The following is a 17,128-nucleotide window of genomic DNA, read 5'->3' on the forward strand; positions in this document are numbered from 1 at the left end:
CTTTCAAAAATAGTCTCTTTTTTTTTTTAATCCCTCAATGGAACTTTAATTTATATATTAAACAATTGAGGGATTAAATTCTTGAAATTCAGAAGGGACATGTATAATAAAACCATTTTAATTAAATCAACTTCAACAATAAAACCATTTTAATTGAACAAATACCAAGTACGAACCTTGGACTGTATAATTTTATAAGAACTATCAAAATTTGAATTCTGTCATATAAAAGAGCATCTTTTACAATTATTAGTTTGAATGGAAATTGAGAAACCATTTCGAAGGGTGATAACTTGCAAGACATTAGTATCATCTAAATTTCACACATGATCAAAACAAGAAAAGAACAAAACTTGATCAACTGTTAATCAATATGAAAATCTTATGTGAAAACCCTGAATTTATTTACAGCAGAGCTACAAAAGCAGGGTAAAAGCAACTTTAACAAGGTATCTTTCCTCCCTTTAGGGTCTAAGTAGGACCGGTCATACCTGCACGATTTCTCAACATTTCTGTTCTCTTGCTTCTCTCCATTACCTCCACTAACCACTCCGCGCCTTCTTTAATCCCCGTTCTGCGGTAAAAGTAGACTTTAATGTTTATATCTTCTCTAAATTTAAGTCAAGGAGACAAGATTTTTATGAATAAACAGAACTTACCCATCAAAAGCAGAAACAGCCTCAAACATGTAAACCCTTTCATCCAATTTTTTAAGGTCTAGATATCGGGCGAGTTCTTCAGCTGTTACAGCTTCAGAAAGATCCTGCATCAAAGCCACAAATATTGACCTCACTGTTTATCATAAAGAACAAAAGGAAAACATTTAACAGTTACTAAGCTCAAAAAAATGAAAATCATATTAATTTACCATTACATCCTTTGTAAATTAAGAAGATTTTAAAAATGATGGATAATCTTTGTAAATATGCATGCCTAAGTTACATCTATCATTTTCTCTTCTTTTATTGTCCTAATTTGGAATGATTTGTTTTTGTATATATGAGTTAAAATGGTCATTTTTCTATTTTCTTTCCTCTCACTACCATCTCTTACTAAATTAGAGCAGTAATAAGAGAGATATGGTATAGAACAAGGATCTCTCATAGAAGCTTTAAAGAAGAAATGATAGAATTTTCATTGTCCACTTTTAATACAAATAGTTAGGATTCTGGTAAGGACTAAGGATACCTGTTTGTTTGCTAATATCAAGAGAGGGGCCCCCTGAAGATCCTCATGTCTAAGAACTTTCTCTGGACAAAAAGTAAAACATATTAGTAAACTATAGTAAAGTTATGCAACTGTATACAATACCCTCGTACTGTACCAGTAGAAACCCATTTCATTAAACAATTGGAAATTACTTACCAAGTGCAGATTTTGAATCTTCAAAACGTGAAGGGCAAGCAGCATCAATTACGAATACCACAGCATGTGCCTCTTCATAGTATTTCTCCCAAATTGAGCGAAGACCAGGCTGATAAAGGTAACAAAGGGGATAAATAAGTGTCACACACTGAACTTGCTTTGGACATTACGCCATGCACGACAGAAAATATATTATAAAAAAATGCCAAGCTTTTGCCATCAAACACTGCAACTACATATTTCCAGTCTATCTCCCTTATCTACATTTCAATAAAAACCGCGCAGAGTGCTCTGAGAAGTTATATCGAACACATTGCAGCAAAACGAGTGAATAGACCCAAGGCTTTTGATTCAGCATCCACTTACCTGGCCTCCCAAGTCCCAGAACACAAGTTTTGTATTTAGAACTTCGACGCGACCAATATTAAGCCCAACAGTTGGAACAATTCGATCAGGTGGTAGACCTTCCAAGTTTGAGTATACGGATTTCAATTTCTCCAACAAAGTCTAGTCCAGAAAAAACAAAAATGATCAGCACTGAAATTAATATTTCAATATAAATGAAATCTATGAGAGAAATGAGTTTATTGTAATCACTGTTTTCCCAGCCTTGTCGATTCCAAGAATGAGTACATGAAACTCTGTCTTGCTAAATAGGTACTTATAAAGTCCATAAAAGAGTGAGAACATCTCTGTCTTGTTTACTCTCTAATTAATTACACGTTCCTTCCGGTCTTCACCAATACAATTGAATGTCAACTGTTCTCATAATTTACAGTCCCGACTCCAGATTCCTAAAATCAGAAGTGAGTCAAATTAAATAAAAGATCAAACAGAGCGAGTCAAATACAAATAACTCAGCCCAGTCAAGTGTTCAAAGTCCTAGTGTTCATCGCTCAAGTTATATCAGTAAAATCATTTCAGAAGCCTGTTATTCAGCAAATTATCTGCAAAAAAACAGCTCTTGCTTCTATTTTAGCTCTTCCTACGATACAATTTAACATCTCAAGATGCAAACATGCAACATTCATTATTTCCTACCAAAAAATTAACGAGCCAAATTTACTCAAATTAACAAATAAAATGGAACATAAACCACGAATGTATCGCTTCAAATCCAAACTTTTAGTCAATAAGGAAATCAAATCAAATTTGACAACAACGATGAAAAAAACAATAGATCCAATCAAGCGGTGGAAAGATACGGTTAAGATCTCATCTCACAGAACTAAAAAAATAACTATGAATCCAGATTAGAAGAAGCGATAAAAATAGAAAAACACTAACAGCTTCGCAAGATCAAAAAGAAAATTAAAAAAAAAAAATCCATGACAAGAACTGCCAGATCGAGAGTGAGAAAAGCTATCACAAATTTAAGGAAGAAAATTAAAAACAACGAAAACTTAGATCCAACGAAAAAACATTATCAAGCAAGTAAAATTTGAAAAGAAATACTTACTATGGATGGAATTTGATTGCAGGATTCTGCTTACTCCTGCCGTTGAGCCTTGTAAAAATAAAAAATAAAATAATTAATTAAGAGCTACTGCTTTTAATTTCCAAAGAAATCTTCTTTTCTGTATTCTTTTGCCATATTTTTTTTCTAGGTTCCCCCGGTGCGCCTAACTATTTATATTCCAGTGCTGCCCTTGGGCCACGTCAGTGGACACCAAGTCGCTTACGTGGCAAAATCCTAGAGGTTCGTTAAAATTTAAGATTCTGGTTCGACGTAAAAGTCAAACAAATCGAAGGTGACGGCAACCATTGCGTCCGGATTCAACCGGTAATTGGAAATGTAGAGAAGGGCAGAATAAGGAAAAAGTAATAATTTAAAAGTAAAAAAATATCATATGAATATTTGATTTCGTTAAATATTATAAGTTTATTTTAGAAATTTTTATATTATAAAATGAAAGAAAATTAATATATTCAATTTTATTAAATATAAATAATTGATAAAATACTTCTTCGTTGTTCTCAATTTCGATATTGAGTAAATTAGTCTATTTAAAAAAATCAAAGTAATTCAATTCTTGTCAATTTCGTAAGTGAGCAATTAAGTATAATTAAACATGGTGTTAATAATTTTCGTTAATTGTACACAATTTTAATTGGTATAATAATAAATTTAATCATAGATGTTTATATATTATCTTTAAATGCTATAGATTATATTTGTTAAATAAAGAACAATTTGATAGAATGTATAATAATTAAGTAAAATTTTTTTGTTAAATTCACTAGTACGACATCTTGAAAGAAAAAAAATACTCATTTAATAATCATATAACAAATAAATAGTATTCTAATGAACCTTCATTAATATTTATAATAATAATACTAATAACTGAGCTTCTATTTTTATTTCTAAAACAAAAAAATTAACTTCTAAACTATTATACTATTCGTCGATAATGACAATTGTAATAATCGTAAAGTAGTAACAAAAAAAAAATATATTTTACATGAAAAATTTTTATCAAAAAAAATCAGGGATAGTAAAAGAAAAATTCACTCATATTGAAAAATAATTATACAAAAATTGTGTTATAATTAATATCTAATAAAAAATATAGTGCTATTTAACTTCTGCCGCATGATTTGGATAAAACTGGATTAGATTTACATAACACAAACAATGAAAGTAAAAAGATTATACATTATGTTATATTCTTATGATCGTAATTAATGTTATTATTCTAACGAGAACATGGCAGAGACATTAACCAACAAGGAAAGCAGCCGAAATTAAATCATACAAATATAAACAAAAATAGAATAAAAAGAATTTATATTCATATCTGATGAAAAAAAAATTTAGTTACAGCCCGGCAAGCTTGCAACACATTGTCCAAGCTGGGATTCTAACATAGATGATGGGATGATCCAACAAGGTGGTGGTTGAATCTTGTCTGAAGAAAACTCATAAATTGGCTTGAAACTTTCATCTTTAATGTTATATATGCCCATATCATGACCACCATAATTATAATCTTCTTCCATTTTCTCCCAACAATCATCGGTGAAGTAAATAGAATTTGTTTCGCAGTTTGGAAAAGATTGAACGGAGACCGAAACAGATTGATTCCCACCCAAGAACAAAGCTCGATCGTTTAAAGATTCGACTTCCACCCATTTTAGTTCATCGAAATCCAGTTTATAAACATGGAAGAAACATGTTCTGTAAGGACATATTTTGGGTTGGGTGCAGGTTTCAGTTAAAAGATCCCACTCAGTAAGTAATGTTCCATCAAGATCCACATAATCCCCAATGAATCTCACAATAAGGAGAAGATCATCACATGATTCGACCAAATAGAACTTGCTGGTACCAAAACCTCTTAAAGAATTTCCTTTGGTATGTGACTTATCGGGACATGGAAGAACGATATCGGACTTTTTGACGATCCGGCCAACGTAGTCCCTGCCGCCTAAATCCCATACTTCGATACTATTGTTATTACTCAATGCGTAGATATGGTTTTTATAGCAGATTATGTCTTGGTAAGGTGGATGGCTAACATCAATGACGGTCCAAGAATTGTATCCACGTTGATGATAAGCAATCTCTTCACGATTGTTGCATAACAAAACCACACCGAAGTTTTCATTACAATCTGGTTTTCCAGACAGGATTGCCTTCTGAATAAAACATTCTCGTACTTGTTGTTTCCCGCAGACCTTGAAAAAAAACCTTTGATTCTTTTTAAGATAATCAAGTTCATACTCACCATCTTCGTTTCTTGCCATCTTTTTTAACCCTAAAAGATAATCAACAGAAGGGAGGTGTATTTTGATTTGCTTGAAAGGGTTGAATAAAAAGGGGACTGCCTTGTGTTCCAAGAAAACTAACCATCCATTCGATGAACCAATACAACAGCTTTCCCTGAATTCCATTGGCGTGGTTTTCAAGTTATAAACCCTATTTTCACACAGATTGAAAAACCCATTGTAGCCATTGTTGTTAACAAAAGCACCGCCTCCTTCTTCAACTTCTTTCTTCGAAGGAAGCATTAGCCATGGCATCTTTGTAACGAACTCTTCTGCAGCTAAATTCCAAGAAGAACAAACAGCTTTGGCTTGAATCAGATCTATGAAACTTAACTTGTTGAAGATAGACCAAAAGATTTCAGTGGGAACTTGGTCAGCAAGGCTTTTTCTTCTTTTCGCCATTACAAGAGTAGTAATTGTAAACGGATTATGGACGCTTATATAGGCAAAAAAAATACATTTTTATCTATGTCGGCTATTAATTCAGCTATTTTTCTTATTTTTGGCCTTTTTATGGTGAGAATCGTAAAACTGGCCAAAACTGTTAAATAGTCTCTTTGACCCAACAATGCTATTAAAATTTTAAAAATTTTAAAAATTTAAATTATTAAAACAATAAAATTTAATTGAATTGATTTTTTAATCTATTTCAACTTTTTTTCTTTCCGAGAAACAATGTATGTCGTATGAATTTAATAAGATTAGATTGAATTTAAATGAAGAAGATTTTGAAATTATTTTTTATAATAATGTAAATTTTTAATTAAATTTAAATATTATAATAATTAAATGATTTATTGTAATATTATATCTACTTTTAAATTTTTATTTCAGTTTCAATAATATATTTAATTGTAAAGATAGCAATAAACTTAAAAAATATTTTTTAAACCATTTTAAAATTTACAGTTTACATATAAGTTGGAAATTATTGGATATAAATACATTAAAAAAAGTAAAAATGCAAAATAAAATATCAAATTAAAAGCTGTAAGTAAAAAAAATAATTATTTTATAATTTTTATAATTGGATAATTATCAATGTAGTTATCTAATTTTTTAAAAAGGTTAATGAGTAAAATTATTATTGTATTAATTTGTAATTTCACACATTTTGGCAACTTCACGCCCCTTATCCAAATCCTCCACCGATAAAATAAACCGCTCGAGGACCCGTCAGCAAATATATATGCAGAGATAGTCTTCTCAACTCGGCTGACTCCAGTTCAATAGCCCTGAAACTCGGTTACCATGGACACTGGTAACGGTTCAATGGCAAGCTTAGCCTCACAAATATGCAACCATATAGCCTCCATCTTCTCCAAACCCAGTATCCACCCACCAGCTTTGGACCTAATGGTAGCAGAATTGGCCTCCATAGCGTCCCAAAAGGGTCGCGTTTTTCTCTATGGTGTAGGCCGAGAGGGTTTAATGTTGAAGGCCCTCTGTATGCGCCTTGCTCATTTGGGTCTCTCTGCTCACTTCGTCTTCGACATGACTACTCCACCAATTACTTCCAAAGACCTTCTCGTAGCATCAGCTGGCCCTGGAGGGTTCTCCACTGTCGATGCTATTTGCTCGGTGGCACGGTCCCATGGTGGTAGAGTTTTGTTGCTGACTGCCCAGCCTGAAACGGGATCCAGTGTGAAGCATGCAAATGTGGTAGCGTATGTTGCAGCCCAGACTATGGCTGATGATGGCGGTGGGGAGAAATCAAGGGCATTGCTGCCTATGGGGAGTGTCTATGAGGGGGCCATGTTTGTGTTGTTTGAGATGGTGGTTTACAAATTGGGTGAGGTTTTGGGAGAGAGTCCTGAGGCCATCCGAGCTCGACATACCAATCTTGAGTGACAAAATCCCTGGTAGGTTCTGTATCTCCAATTTGAGTGACAAATTCCGTTTGAAGATCTGGTAGCTTTAGTTTTTGCTGTTGTTGGTTTTGTTGTAATGGTCCTAGGTTGTTCTGCATTTTTCTGCAAAACTTAAATCAATTGAAGGTATATGTATATATATATATAATCATATGAGATAGTACTTTAATTTAGTATACATTGCCTGGTATGAAACTTGAAACAATTAAGATTATTGCAACTTGCTTTCATGAGTTATGGGTATCTATTGTGATGGAACCTTGTATTTTGGATAATAAATGATATATCAGCTTTCTGAAGACCCTCAAAAATACATTAGAAGCCTTCTCTCAGTCACCAGTAACTGTTTCATTTACAAATATTCTGTGAACAGGTTTCGATGCTCTAAATCCTATGTTACTTGGACTTGAGTGTGAATATCGGATATATGCATATGTTCAACATTTTTTTTTCATATATTAGGAATGTACTTGGAGGCTCATATCCGGATAGGTATTGGGCAGCATGGGTACTTTAGGGAGCACAATAGTTCAAGTCAATTATCCTGATCTTAATCATGTTTAATAAAAAAGAGAAACCTATGCTCTAACGAACTAGGTCATCTTGGGAGTTTTTATAGTAGGTAGCAGAGTAAGATCTAGCCTAAGATCAAACTTGACTGTTCATCAGCCATCTCAAATTCCTAACACCTGCCAATATTATATTTCTTCCTAAGAGAAAAAACTTTTAATCATAATTGATTACCAATGTTCTTGAGGTTACTGAAATTCACACTTTCATCAGCAATTGAAGTCTAATAAAAAGCTTTGCAGATACATTGATTACTTTAATGCTGTCCTAATTGAATTCTTATTAATTCAGACATTAATAGCTGTCTCACCCCCAAGAAACTCCAGGAGGCTTCTGTTAGGCCATTAGATAGGGATCTTAAGAGTGCTTGTGTTGAGCTTTGGATGTTGAAGGTTTATAATTTGACATGAATTTTACATGTAGGCATAATGGACCTATCATGTGGCATAAATGTTGCATCGTAACCATAAAAAAACCTATCCCAAATGGAGGAACAAATAGGACAGCTTGCTTTGATACCTGTTTGAATATTAAGAGAATAAGAACAATGAATCCTCAATATATTACAAGCTGGTAATATGTATAGCCACAACCGATTCTTCAGTAATGAAAGAGTCAAATGCAAGTTAAATAATAAAACTATCCCTCTTTTATTTTTTTGTGCTAGCATCTATTAATTGCTTTTGAGTTGGGATATACGGAAAAGATTTACACCCTTCTTCTAGCTTTTCTTAGATGAAGTGCCGGTCTACTTCAATGTGCTTTGTCCTGTCATATTGAACCAGGTTATGAGCTATACTGATAGCAGCTTTGTTGTCACAGTGAAGTCTCATAGGTGGAGAGTTAAAAGCCTTTAGGTCTGAGCAATTTCTCAAACCATAGCAATCTTCTACCAGGTATTCCCTTCAAGTATTTAAGGATCCCATGAGTGACTGACGCTTGAGCACATGAGTTGACTGAAACTATGATAGTTCAACATGATAACTCATAATTATTTTTTAGAGTTTAGACTTCAATTTTGTTTCTTTGGTATTGAACTATATTTCTCATCAATTTGTCAAATATTGGATTAGATTAAAAGGAAAAAGGAAAACTTGGTTGAGAGTTTAGCTTTAACATAGTCGATCATTCATCAATAGAAAACTTGCCAAAAAAATCTATATTTGAGCTTACAAGTTTCCATTATGATTAAGGTTGCTCTAGTTTGCTCCCTTCTTTAACAATCACAAAAGAGGAGGGATGCTCTGTTCTGCCTGAAGAAGTTTTGGGACCAACTTTTGTCGTTATATGCACCAAACTGTTGAAGTTGTTCTTAAAATATTTAAGACCCCAAATCCTAGCTTGTGCATAGCTTCCTTTGTGGTTGTTAAATTTATTAACCCCAATATCAAAATCTCTGTAATTAATATATATTTCTCGTGGAGATTTTGTGATGAATGGAGTCATGTAATTCTAAACTCTCCTCATCCAACTCATGAACTTTTCAGAGTTTATATTTTCTTTTTCTTCCTAATCCACCATGTATAAAATGATGAAGATGTTACCAGCTCTGTGAGGATGAGGAGTTTCAGTCTCAGGAATTTCATTCATTTGCCCTCCGTAGGCTACAAATGCCATAGCCGTGGATTTGCTTCTTCCTCGTAAAACTTGGGCCACAACCATTTCTGGAATAGGCTGTTTTACAAAGTCAGATTTTGCTTTGAAGAAAGATTTCGAAAGAGCAGACTTGTGATTCCTACCAAGTAAAGTTTCCAATGGTGCACCGATTGGAAATTGTTCAAAGTAGAGATCAGATTGAGCCCAACTCATTTCCAAGCAATCTTCTTTCACTAGTCCAAGTTGAGGGAATTTCTCTTCCATCAATTGAAGAAGCTTGTCGGTGCCTCCAAGAAACATGGAACGTGCTTGAATTGTCATCTTATCATCATCTTTACTTGATTTCACCCTTTCTCATGTGGATGCTCATTTGTATTTCTTTAGGAAACTTGTGTGCAACATACTGCCACTGGTGAATTAGTTCCGTTTTGATCCAACATTCTGTGAACTCTGAAAACGGTGACATTAGCTGGAACTGGCACCGAGTTTGTTTTCCAAGCTAAGACTACCCCAAAGCTACCTCCACCACCTCCTCGAATGGCCCAAAACATATCTTCTCCCATGGATTTTTATCAAGAATTCTCCCATTAGCACAATTGAGCTGTATGAAACCAAAAATAATATACTTCACAGGTTCAGTTCACTAATCACTAATGTGCACTTTTCCTGCAGGTTTCGGGTTTGAGTGGATTTACGCGCGTAGGTATATTTAGTCAAACAGCATGGTAGTTGTTTGAAGAGATCCGATATTGTTGTTGAAACTTGAAAATTAGAATAGAGTTAGCCAGGGAATGTTGCAAGCTTGTTGTATTAGATATCACCTTTGATCCAATTGGAGAATAGCTAGCAAACGTCACAATCTCTACTTAGCTGTTGGCTATTGCAGCTGAAATCATACAAAACGTAAATAGTAACGCTAGGTGCTCAAATGTTTTGATTCTACTTTCATTCCATTAGCATTTTCTTATAACGATATACGTACCAGTATATACGCGTTGGTTAAACGTATTGTCCTTTTTGAATATCCATAAATGGTTACTTGAACTTTATACAAAATCAGGTGGAAAGTCCATAAATAATATTATTTCTCCTCGAAGAAGGCATTATTAACGTATAGATGCTAAATGAGGCCATATATTGCTCCACATTTCAAAGCAAACACCCATTTTCAGTGTTACTATAGTGCTAGACTGACCATACAAAATAAAATAAAGAAAGCAGTACGAAGGGTGAATCATCAACATTTCAAGACAACACTTCTTTAATTTCTTTAAGTATTCGGCAGATGAAGTAGCCCTTGAAAACATAAATTCATAAAAATCAGCAAATTCATAATAAAAAAGTATTCATTCTCACATGCACCATGGCTTAATAAATCGCCGCATAGATTGGTCAAACAATCAGCAAAATAACTATACGGAAAGCTCCTTAATTAGAAAAAAAAAAAAAACTGTAGGGAAAGCCTACACTTTAAGGCTCAATCCACTTTATATATTCGTGCATGGGTGGCCCCAAATAGTGTAACTAACGGATAATATAAATTAAAAATATTCAATACTATGTAAGAAGTTTAGCGAGTCTTATTATTTAAGATTAGGAGCAAAAAATAAAAAATAAAAAAATCAGTAATTTATTTATTTATATCTCTCTTCAATCATTCACCAAAAGTCTTTGTTTATGGAGATTTTTGAAACAATGTTCGAAAATTAATATACTAAAGAACTCAAAGAACAAATCATAGGCCATGTGACCTGTTGTTTAACTTATCTTATTGGAAGCAACGGGCAGCGATTAAAATTTTAAATTACAATTTACATTATTTTAATCTTCGAATCACTTTGAAAGTTAAATAATTTAATTTATGATTTTTATATTTTCAAAATGTTACTGAATATATGACAATAGCTGTTTTTTTTTTAATTTTAGTATTGTAATATGATATCAGCAAGGATTTAAGCAATACAAGTATAATTCATCAACAAAAAACTTGGCCAAGAAACAATATGATCTGATCTTACAAGCTTCCCAAGCTGTTCGAGTTTGCTCCCTTCTTCAACAAACATGGAAGAGGAGGGACACTTTGTTCATGCCTGAAGAAATTTTCAGGACCAATCATTGTTTTTACATGCACTAACCTGTCAAAATTGTTTTTAAAGTATTTAATACCCCAAATCTTGGCTTGTTCGTGGCTATTTTCTTTGTCATTAATTTCATTAGTCCCAATATCAAGGTCTCTGAAATTAACATACACTTCTCGCGGAGATTTTGAAACATATGGCGTCATGTAATTGTGAATTCTCCTTATCCAACTCATGAACTTCTCAGAGTTTTTATTTTCCTCTTCTTCCCAATCCACCACGTATGATATGCTGTAGAGGTTGCCAGCTCTGTGAGGAAATGGAGTTTCAGTCTCGAGAATCTCATCCATCTTCCCTCCATAAGCCACAAATACCATAATTGCTGATTTCGCTTCTTCCTTGTAAAACTTGGTCCACAATCCTTCAAATGTTATTTCAGGAATAGGCTGTTTTACATAATCAGATTTTGCTTTAAAGAACAATTTTGAAAGAATTGACTTACGGTTCCTATTGAGTAAAGTTTCCAACGGTACTCCGATTGGAAATTGGGTAGAGTAAATATTAGATTCAGCCCAACCCATTTCAAAGCAATCTTCTTTCACTATTCCAAGTTGAGGGAATTTCTCTTCCATCAGTGGAAGAAGCTCATAAATGCTTCCAAGAAATACAGCTCTAAAACTTGCTTGAATTGTCATCTTCTCATTTTCATTTGATTTCACCCTTGATATACCGATGCTCATGTGGATTTCTTTGGGAAGCTTGTGCGCAATATACTGCCATCGATGAACAAGTTTGGTTGCATTTTGCTCTAACGTTTTGCTTACTGTAAAAACAGTAACAATAGCTGGAACTGCAACTAATTTCAATTTCCAAGCAAGGACTATCCCAAAGCTACCCCCATGTTGGGTTTTTGACACACTTTAACCGGGTAAAGTAAGAATTTCAAACAGAGCACCAGCAGCAACGTATTATACCCGGATAAAATATGAAGGAAAAATGCTTGAAGTTCAAGCTTTTAGCTATTGTTGGGGATTTTTGACAGCAGAGGAACGGAGCAGAGGAAGAAATACAGGACAGAACAAGACAGTATTTTTACTTGCTCACAAATGTGCAGCAAGGGAGCTATGGCTTCAGCTCATTTAGCTCATTCATTCAATTAGAAAAACAATACATTTATAGATAAAACACATTACCAAATACTACCTACTCCCACTTAGTAGCCTAGGGACTTGCTAAGCATTACTTGTACACATCAATAAGCTGAATTATCAGCTCAATCATCACCTAAACTCATCAAAACATCAATAACTAAGTTCATTTTCAACCAAACTAAACTAAATTGCAACTACAACAGTCAACATGTTGCTGCAGCATGCAGCATGCATACAAGCCGTATGCACTCAACAAAAACATAACAGTAGCATGGATGGCCAATTTCCAACACTCCTCCTTGGACTCCATGCTGCAAATGTCATTCATTCATCAAGTTTTTGAACTTGGCAGTCCTTAGATGCTTTCTTTCAAGCTGACCCTGCACAAGCACTTCATTTTCAACCTTGGCAAATGGAGTCTTCTCCTCCTTCACAGCCTTGGTTGACAACACATCTTGCCTTGTTCCCTATTACAGTCCTGCTTCTTCTTGCATAAACAACTTGCAAGTATAGTTTGCTTGCCTTCAATCTGCCATTTTTGGCTTGCACCCACTCGGGCTTGCATTTTGCTGCTCGCAACTATACACCTTTGACAGGCTCGCTTTTTTGCTTACTGTCTTCAACAGGTGTCTTCAACTTTGCTGCTTGCAACCATACACCTTTGACAGGCTCGCACTTTGGCTTACTGTCTTTAGTTGGTGTCTTCAATAGGCTCGCAACTATCACTTCTTGCTAAGCTTGCAGCTTGCACATTGGAAAGCTCACATTCTTTCCTTGAAACTCCTCCTTCAGTCTATCCCAGGCTTGTTTTGGTGTCTTCATTTTAACCACCCATATGTAATAGCCTTCTCCATTGGAGACTGGTGGTGCAGCTGGTGAGAAGCTTGATGAAGCCATCGTTTTTTTTTTAAGTTTGCTAGAACAGGTCCCTTAAGAATGCAGCTCTAGATACCAATTGTTGGGTTTTTGACACACTTTAACCGGGTAAAGTAAGAATTTCAAACAGAGCACCAGCAGCAACGTATTATACCCGGATAAAATATGAAGGAAAAATGCTTGAAGTTCAAGCTTTTAGCTATTGTTGGGGATTTTTGACAGCAGAGGAACGGAGCAGAGGAAGAAATACAGGACAGAACAAGACAGTATTTTTACTTGCTCACAAATGTGCAGCAAGGGAGCTATGGCTTCAGCTCATTTAGCTCATTCATTCAATTAGAAAAACAATACATTTATAGATAAAACACATTACCAAATACTACCTACTCCCACTTAGTAGCCTAGGGACTTGCTAAGCATTACTTGTACACATCAATAAGCTGAATTATCAGCTCAATCATCACCTAAACCCATCAAAACATCAATAACTAAGTTCATTTTCAACCAAACTAAACTAAATTGCAACTACAACAGTCAACATGTTGCTGCAGCATGCAGCATGCATACAAGCCGTATGCACTCAACAAAAACATAACAGTAGCATGGATGGCCAATTTCCAACACCCCACCACCACCTCGAATGGCCCAAAACAAATCTTCTCCCATTGATTTTCTATCAAGAATTCTCTCTTTAACATCGATTAAACGAGCATCGATTACATTGTCAGCAGCAAGACCATATTTTCGAAATAATAAGCCAAAGCCACCTCCACTCAAATGCCCACCAACACCCACGGTGTGTCCAATACCAGCAGGAAAGGCAAGCGTTCTACTTCTCTTAGCAATTTCATAGTACAATTCACCAACTTTTGCACCGGATTCAACCCATGCTGTACCTTTTTCAACATTAATCCGAACGGATCGAAGATTCAACAAATCGATCACCACAAACGGAATTTCATAAGTTGTAGTATAAGAAAGACCCTCAAAATCATGACCCCCACTTCGAATTCTGAGTTGCAGTCCATGTTTTTTGCAACAATGAACAGTTGCTTGGATGTGGGATGCGTGGAGTGGTGTTATAATGACCAAAGGTGTAGGCGTAGATGGTGTTGATAATCTGAAATTTTGAGCTGATGACTTCAAAACAGAGGAGTATGATGAATTATGTTGTGTGTAAACGAGTTCTGATATGGAAGAAGAGTTGTGAAAACGAAGGGAAAGGCAATGAAGAAATTCCTCAGCTGGCTGAGTTGAATCACTAATTTTCCATGACAAGGGAAATAAAACAACAATAAGAAATGGGAACATGTTATTAGTAACCAAGTAGGATAAACTAAAGTTGGTTTCTGGGTCTAGTTATGTTTAGAGTGCAATGAAATGTGTATTTCAATAATGCCATAATACATACTTTTTTAAAATTATAAAACTAAGAATCACCATAAAGACAATTCCAATACAAACAACAAACTTAAATTAAACTAGGAGATTAAACAACATATAAATACATGCAATATGATAGCATCAAACACTAAATTTTCCACAATTTTCAAGTAATTAAATAACATGTTAACAACGTTTATATAAAGTAATAAAGGATTGGCCGTGCAAGCCAACTGTGTTCCGGGCTGCCCCTCCCTTAGCTGTAGGTGTCACGGAGGGTCTTTTGCTATCTTTATTTCAAGCTCTTTTGTTTAATCTAGATCTAATCATAGGTTGGACAATTTGTCTAGACTCGAGGATCCGTCTGAAAAATAGGAGAATTTTGGAAAAAAAATATAAGTTCGAAAAATGGATTTAGATAAAAAAATAAAATTCGTTTTCTAAACGAGTTAGACCTCAAGTAAGATTTTTTAGTTCGAGCCTGACTTGGTCCGAATTTGCCTAAAATTTTTTCATTGCTACTGTTTTATTATTATCTTAGTTCTATGTATAACTCTTATTTTATTATTAATTTTGCTACTACCTTTGAGACATTTGCTTGCTAACTTGTAATTATATTAATATTATTTAAGTATAAAATTTTTTTATTGTATTTTCAATTTGTCGAGAAATATTTATTTTAATATTTTTAGTGTATTTGATGTATTATATTTTTTAAAATTATTTTTATAAAAATACAATATAAAAAAATTAATACAGACAGATTAGGCTCGAATTTAACATTTTTTATCTAGGCTAGTTTAGACAAAATTTAAAATTCATTTTTCAAATGGACTTGGCCGGGCCTAGAAAATATAGATGAAATATATATATATATAATGACTTACATTACTGTTGGATGTTTTGATAGATGAAAGTCCACCTTTGACTTTTTTCAATCATGGACAAGTGTTAAATAATATGTTTATTATATTATTTCTAATGAAAGTAGAGTTTATGACATGTTTTGATGACATAATTCACACATAATGGATGTAGAAATTTATTTCATGACTTGAAATATTTTTTTTCTAGAAAACGAAAATATTCCAAAGCTACAAAGCTATTTTTCCATGAAGGAGAAAGCTCAGGAGCAAAAAGTGTTTAGAAAGCATATTTAGATTATAACAAAAATTAATTAAAGGGGTATTATGTAAATCGAGATATGATAACGTAACACTTTATGTTTAATTAATGTATTTTTAATATTAAATTAACATATTTTTGTTTATTATGATTGTATATGCACATACATTTTTTAAATTTATTTGTTAGTAAGAAGATTTTTATAAGATATTATTGTGACCATGATGTAATATGTATATTACTTAAAAATTTATCATATTGAGTTATAATGTTATTGTAACAGCCTAATTTTTAGTGGTATCGGGAATAGAGATTTGAGATCACTAAATCCGATGGGTGAGTTGAAAATTTAATAACTTAATACCTATGAGTCAAATGTGAATATAAAAGCATTTTTGAATTAGTGAATTTGGTGATTTAAAAGAATTAATTAGGTAAATTGGGTCGAGAATGAGGTATCGAGACCTCGACTTCATAAATCGAGCCATAAATATTGTTAGAAATATTTATGGAGTGTTGGTGAGGTAGTAATAAAATCTAGTTAGAAAATTTTGACGTTTGGGTGGTTAATTAAATAAAAAAGACTAAATTGAAAATGGTGTAAAAGTTGCTAAAAGGATTAAATAGCTCAATTGTCAAATGAATAAGGACTTAAAGTGAAAATAATCCCAAAGGAGATATTTTGGGCGAGAAAAATCAGGAAATGGGTGAAATAAGGGCAAAATTGGAAAATTGACAAAATTGGCTAAATAAAAATGGGACTAAATTGGAATATCTAGAATTATCTTCATTTCTCTTCATATTCATCAGCTGAAAACAGCCATGGAGGAGGGTTCAAGCTGGTTTTCATACTCGAGCTTCATGTAAGTTTAATTCTTGCTTTCTCCTTGAAATTTTTATGTTTTTAGACTTTTACAATTGGGTCCAACTTACTATTTCATTAGTTTTTGATTCCATGTCTAATTTTTGAAGTTGTTATGGATGAGTGCTGGAAGTATATGATGATTTGGCACGGAATTAGAGCTTTAAATTGTTTATATTCTGATTTTATTGAAAGAATTGAATAGAAAGTGAATGTTTGGGACCTAAATTGTAAAAGAGTTTGAAGTTAGAGTTTTATGTGGAAATTCTGAATTTCAATAGTTATGAAATAACTTATAATGTCTAGAAAAAGTATTAATTGAGAAAATTATCTTAATTGAGGGGTTAATTGAGCAAGGAGTGAATTGTATGAATTGTGAAATTTGGGGTAAAATGGAAATCAACATTTTGCACTAAAACTGTTTTAGGCAGCAGCAGTAGTTTAACTTTGAAAAATCACCAAAAATTGTATAAATCGAAT

General features: G+C 33.5%; 4 protein-coding genes across 8 annotated transcripts; 1 reads left to right on the forward strand and 3 right to left on the reverse strand.

Annotated features, from left to right (window-relative positions):
* Nucleotides 1-289: 289 nt before the first annotated feature.
* On the reverse strand, nucleotides 290-2,977 carry LOC107936853 (ADP-ribosylation factor-related protein 1). Its single transcript, XM_016869625.2, has 7 exons — nucleotides 2,825-2,977; nucleotides 1,963-2,159; nucleotides 1,732-1,872; nucleotides 1,366-1,474; nucleotides 1,189-1,250; nucleotides 660-763; nucleotides 290-574 (listed from the first exon to the last, which is right to left on the reverse strand). Exons 2-7 carry the CDS (start codon nucleotides 2,053-2,055, stop codon nucleotides 472-474), a joined length of 612 nt encoding a protein of 203 aa, XP_016725114.1. The 5' UTR covers nucleotides 2,056-2,159; nucleotides 2,825-2,977; the 3' UTR covers nucleotides 290-471.
* Nucleotides 2,978-4,052: 1,075 nt separating this feature from the next.
* On the reverse strand, nucleotides 4,053-5,538 carry LOC121211482 (F-box protein SKIP23). Its single transcript, XM_041084246.1, has one exon. The coding sequence runs from the start codon at nucleotides 5,536-5,538 to the stop codon at nucleotides 4,183-4,185; it is 1,356 nt and encodes a 451-aa protein (XP_040940180.1). The 3' UTR covers nucleotides 4,053-4,182.
* Nucleotides 5,539-6,295: 757 nt separating this feature from the next.
* Nucleotides 6,296-10,115, forward strand: LOC107936852 (3-hexulose-6-phosphate isomerase). Of its 5 annotated transcripts, XR_005906544.1 has the most exons (4): nucleotides 6,296-6,998; nucleotides 8,400-8,473; nucleotides 9,115-9,776; nucleotides 9,846-10,115. XR_005906544.1 is itself a non-coding variant. In XM_016869622.2 (2 exons), the coding sequence occupies exon 1, from the start codon at nucleotides 6,388-6,390 to the stop codon at nucleotides 6,985-6,987; it is 600 nt and encodes a 199-aa protein (XP_016725111.2). In that variant the 5' UTR covers nucleotides 6,296-6,387; the 3' UTR covers nucleotides 6,988-6,998; nucleotides 9,846-10,115. The 5 variants fall into 5 exon arrangements, 1 of the variants encoding a protein (XP_016725111.2); XR_001694507.2 differs by lacking the exon at nucleotides 8,400-8,473; XR_005906546.1 differs by lacking the exon at nucleotides 8,400-8,473 and having other exon boundaries at nucleotides 9,125-9,776.
* Nucleotides 10,116-11,132: 1,017 nt separating this feature from the next.
* LOC107936867 (berberine bridge enzyme-like 28) lies at nucleotides 11,133-14,618 on the reverse strand. Its single transcript, XM_016869644.2, has 3 exons — nucleotides 13,901-14,618; nucleotides 13,662-13,664; nucleotides 11,133-12,142 (listed from the first exon to the last, which is right to left on the reverse strand). The coding sequence occupies exons 1-3, from the start codon at nucleotides 14,587-14,589 to the stop codon at nucleotides 11,188-11,190; spliced, it is 1,647 nt and encodes a 548-aa protein (XP_016725133.2). The 5' UTR covers nucleotides 14,590-14,618; the 3' UTR covers nucleotides 11,133-11,187.
* Between the last annotated feature and the right edge of the window lie 2,510 nt (nucleotides 14,619-17,128).

The sequence above is a fragment of the Gossypium hirsutum genome, chromosome A12 (assembly GCF_007990345.1).
Source record: "Gossypium hirsutum isolate 1008001.06 chromosome A12, Gossypium_hirsutum_v2.1, whole genome shotgun sequence".
NCBI lineage: Eukaryota > Viridiplantae > Streptophyta > Magnoliopsida > Malvales > Malvaceae > Gossypium > Gossypium hirsutum.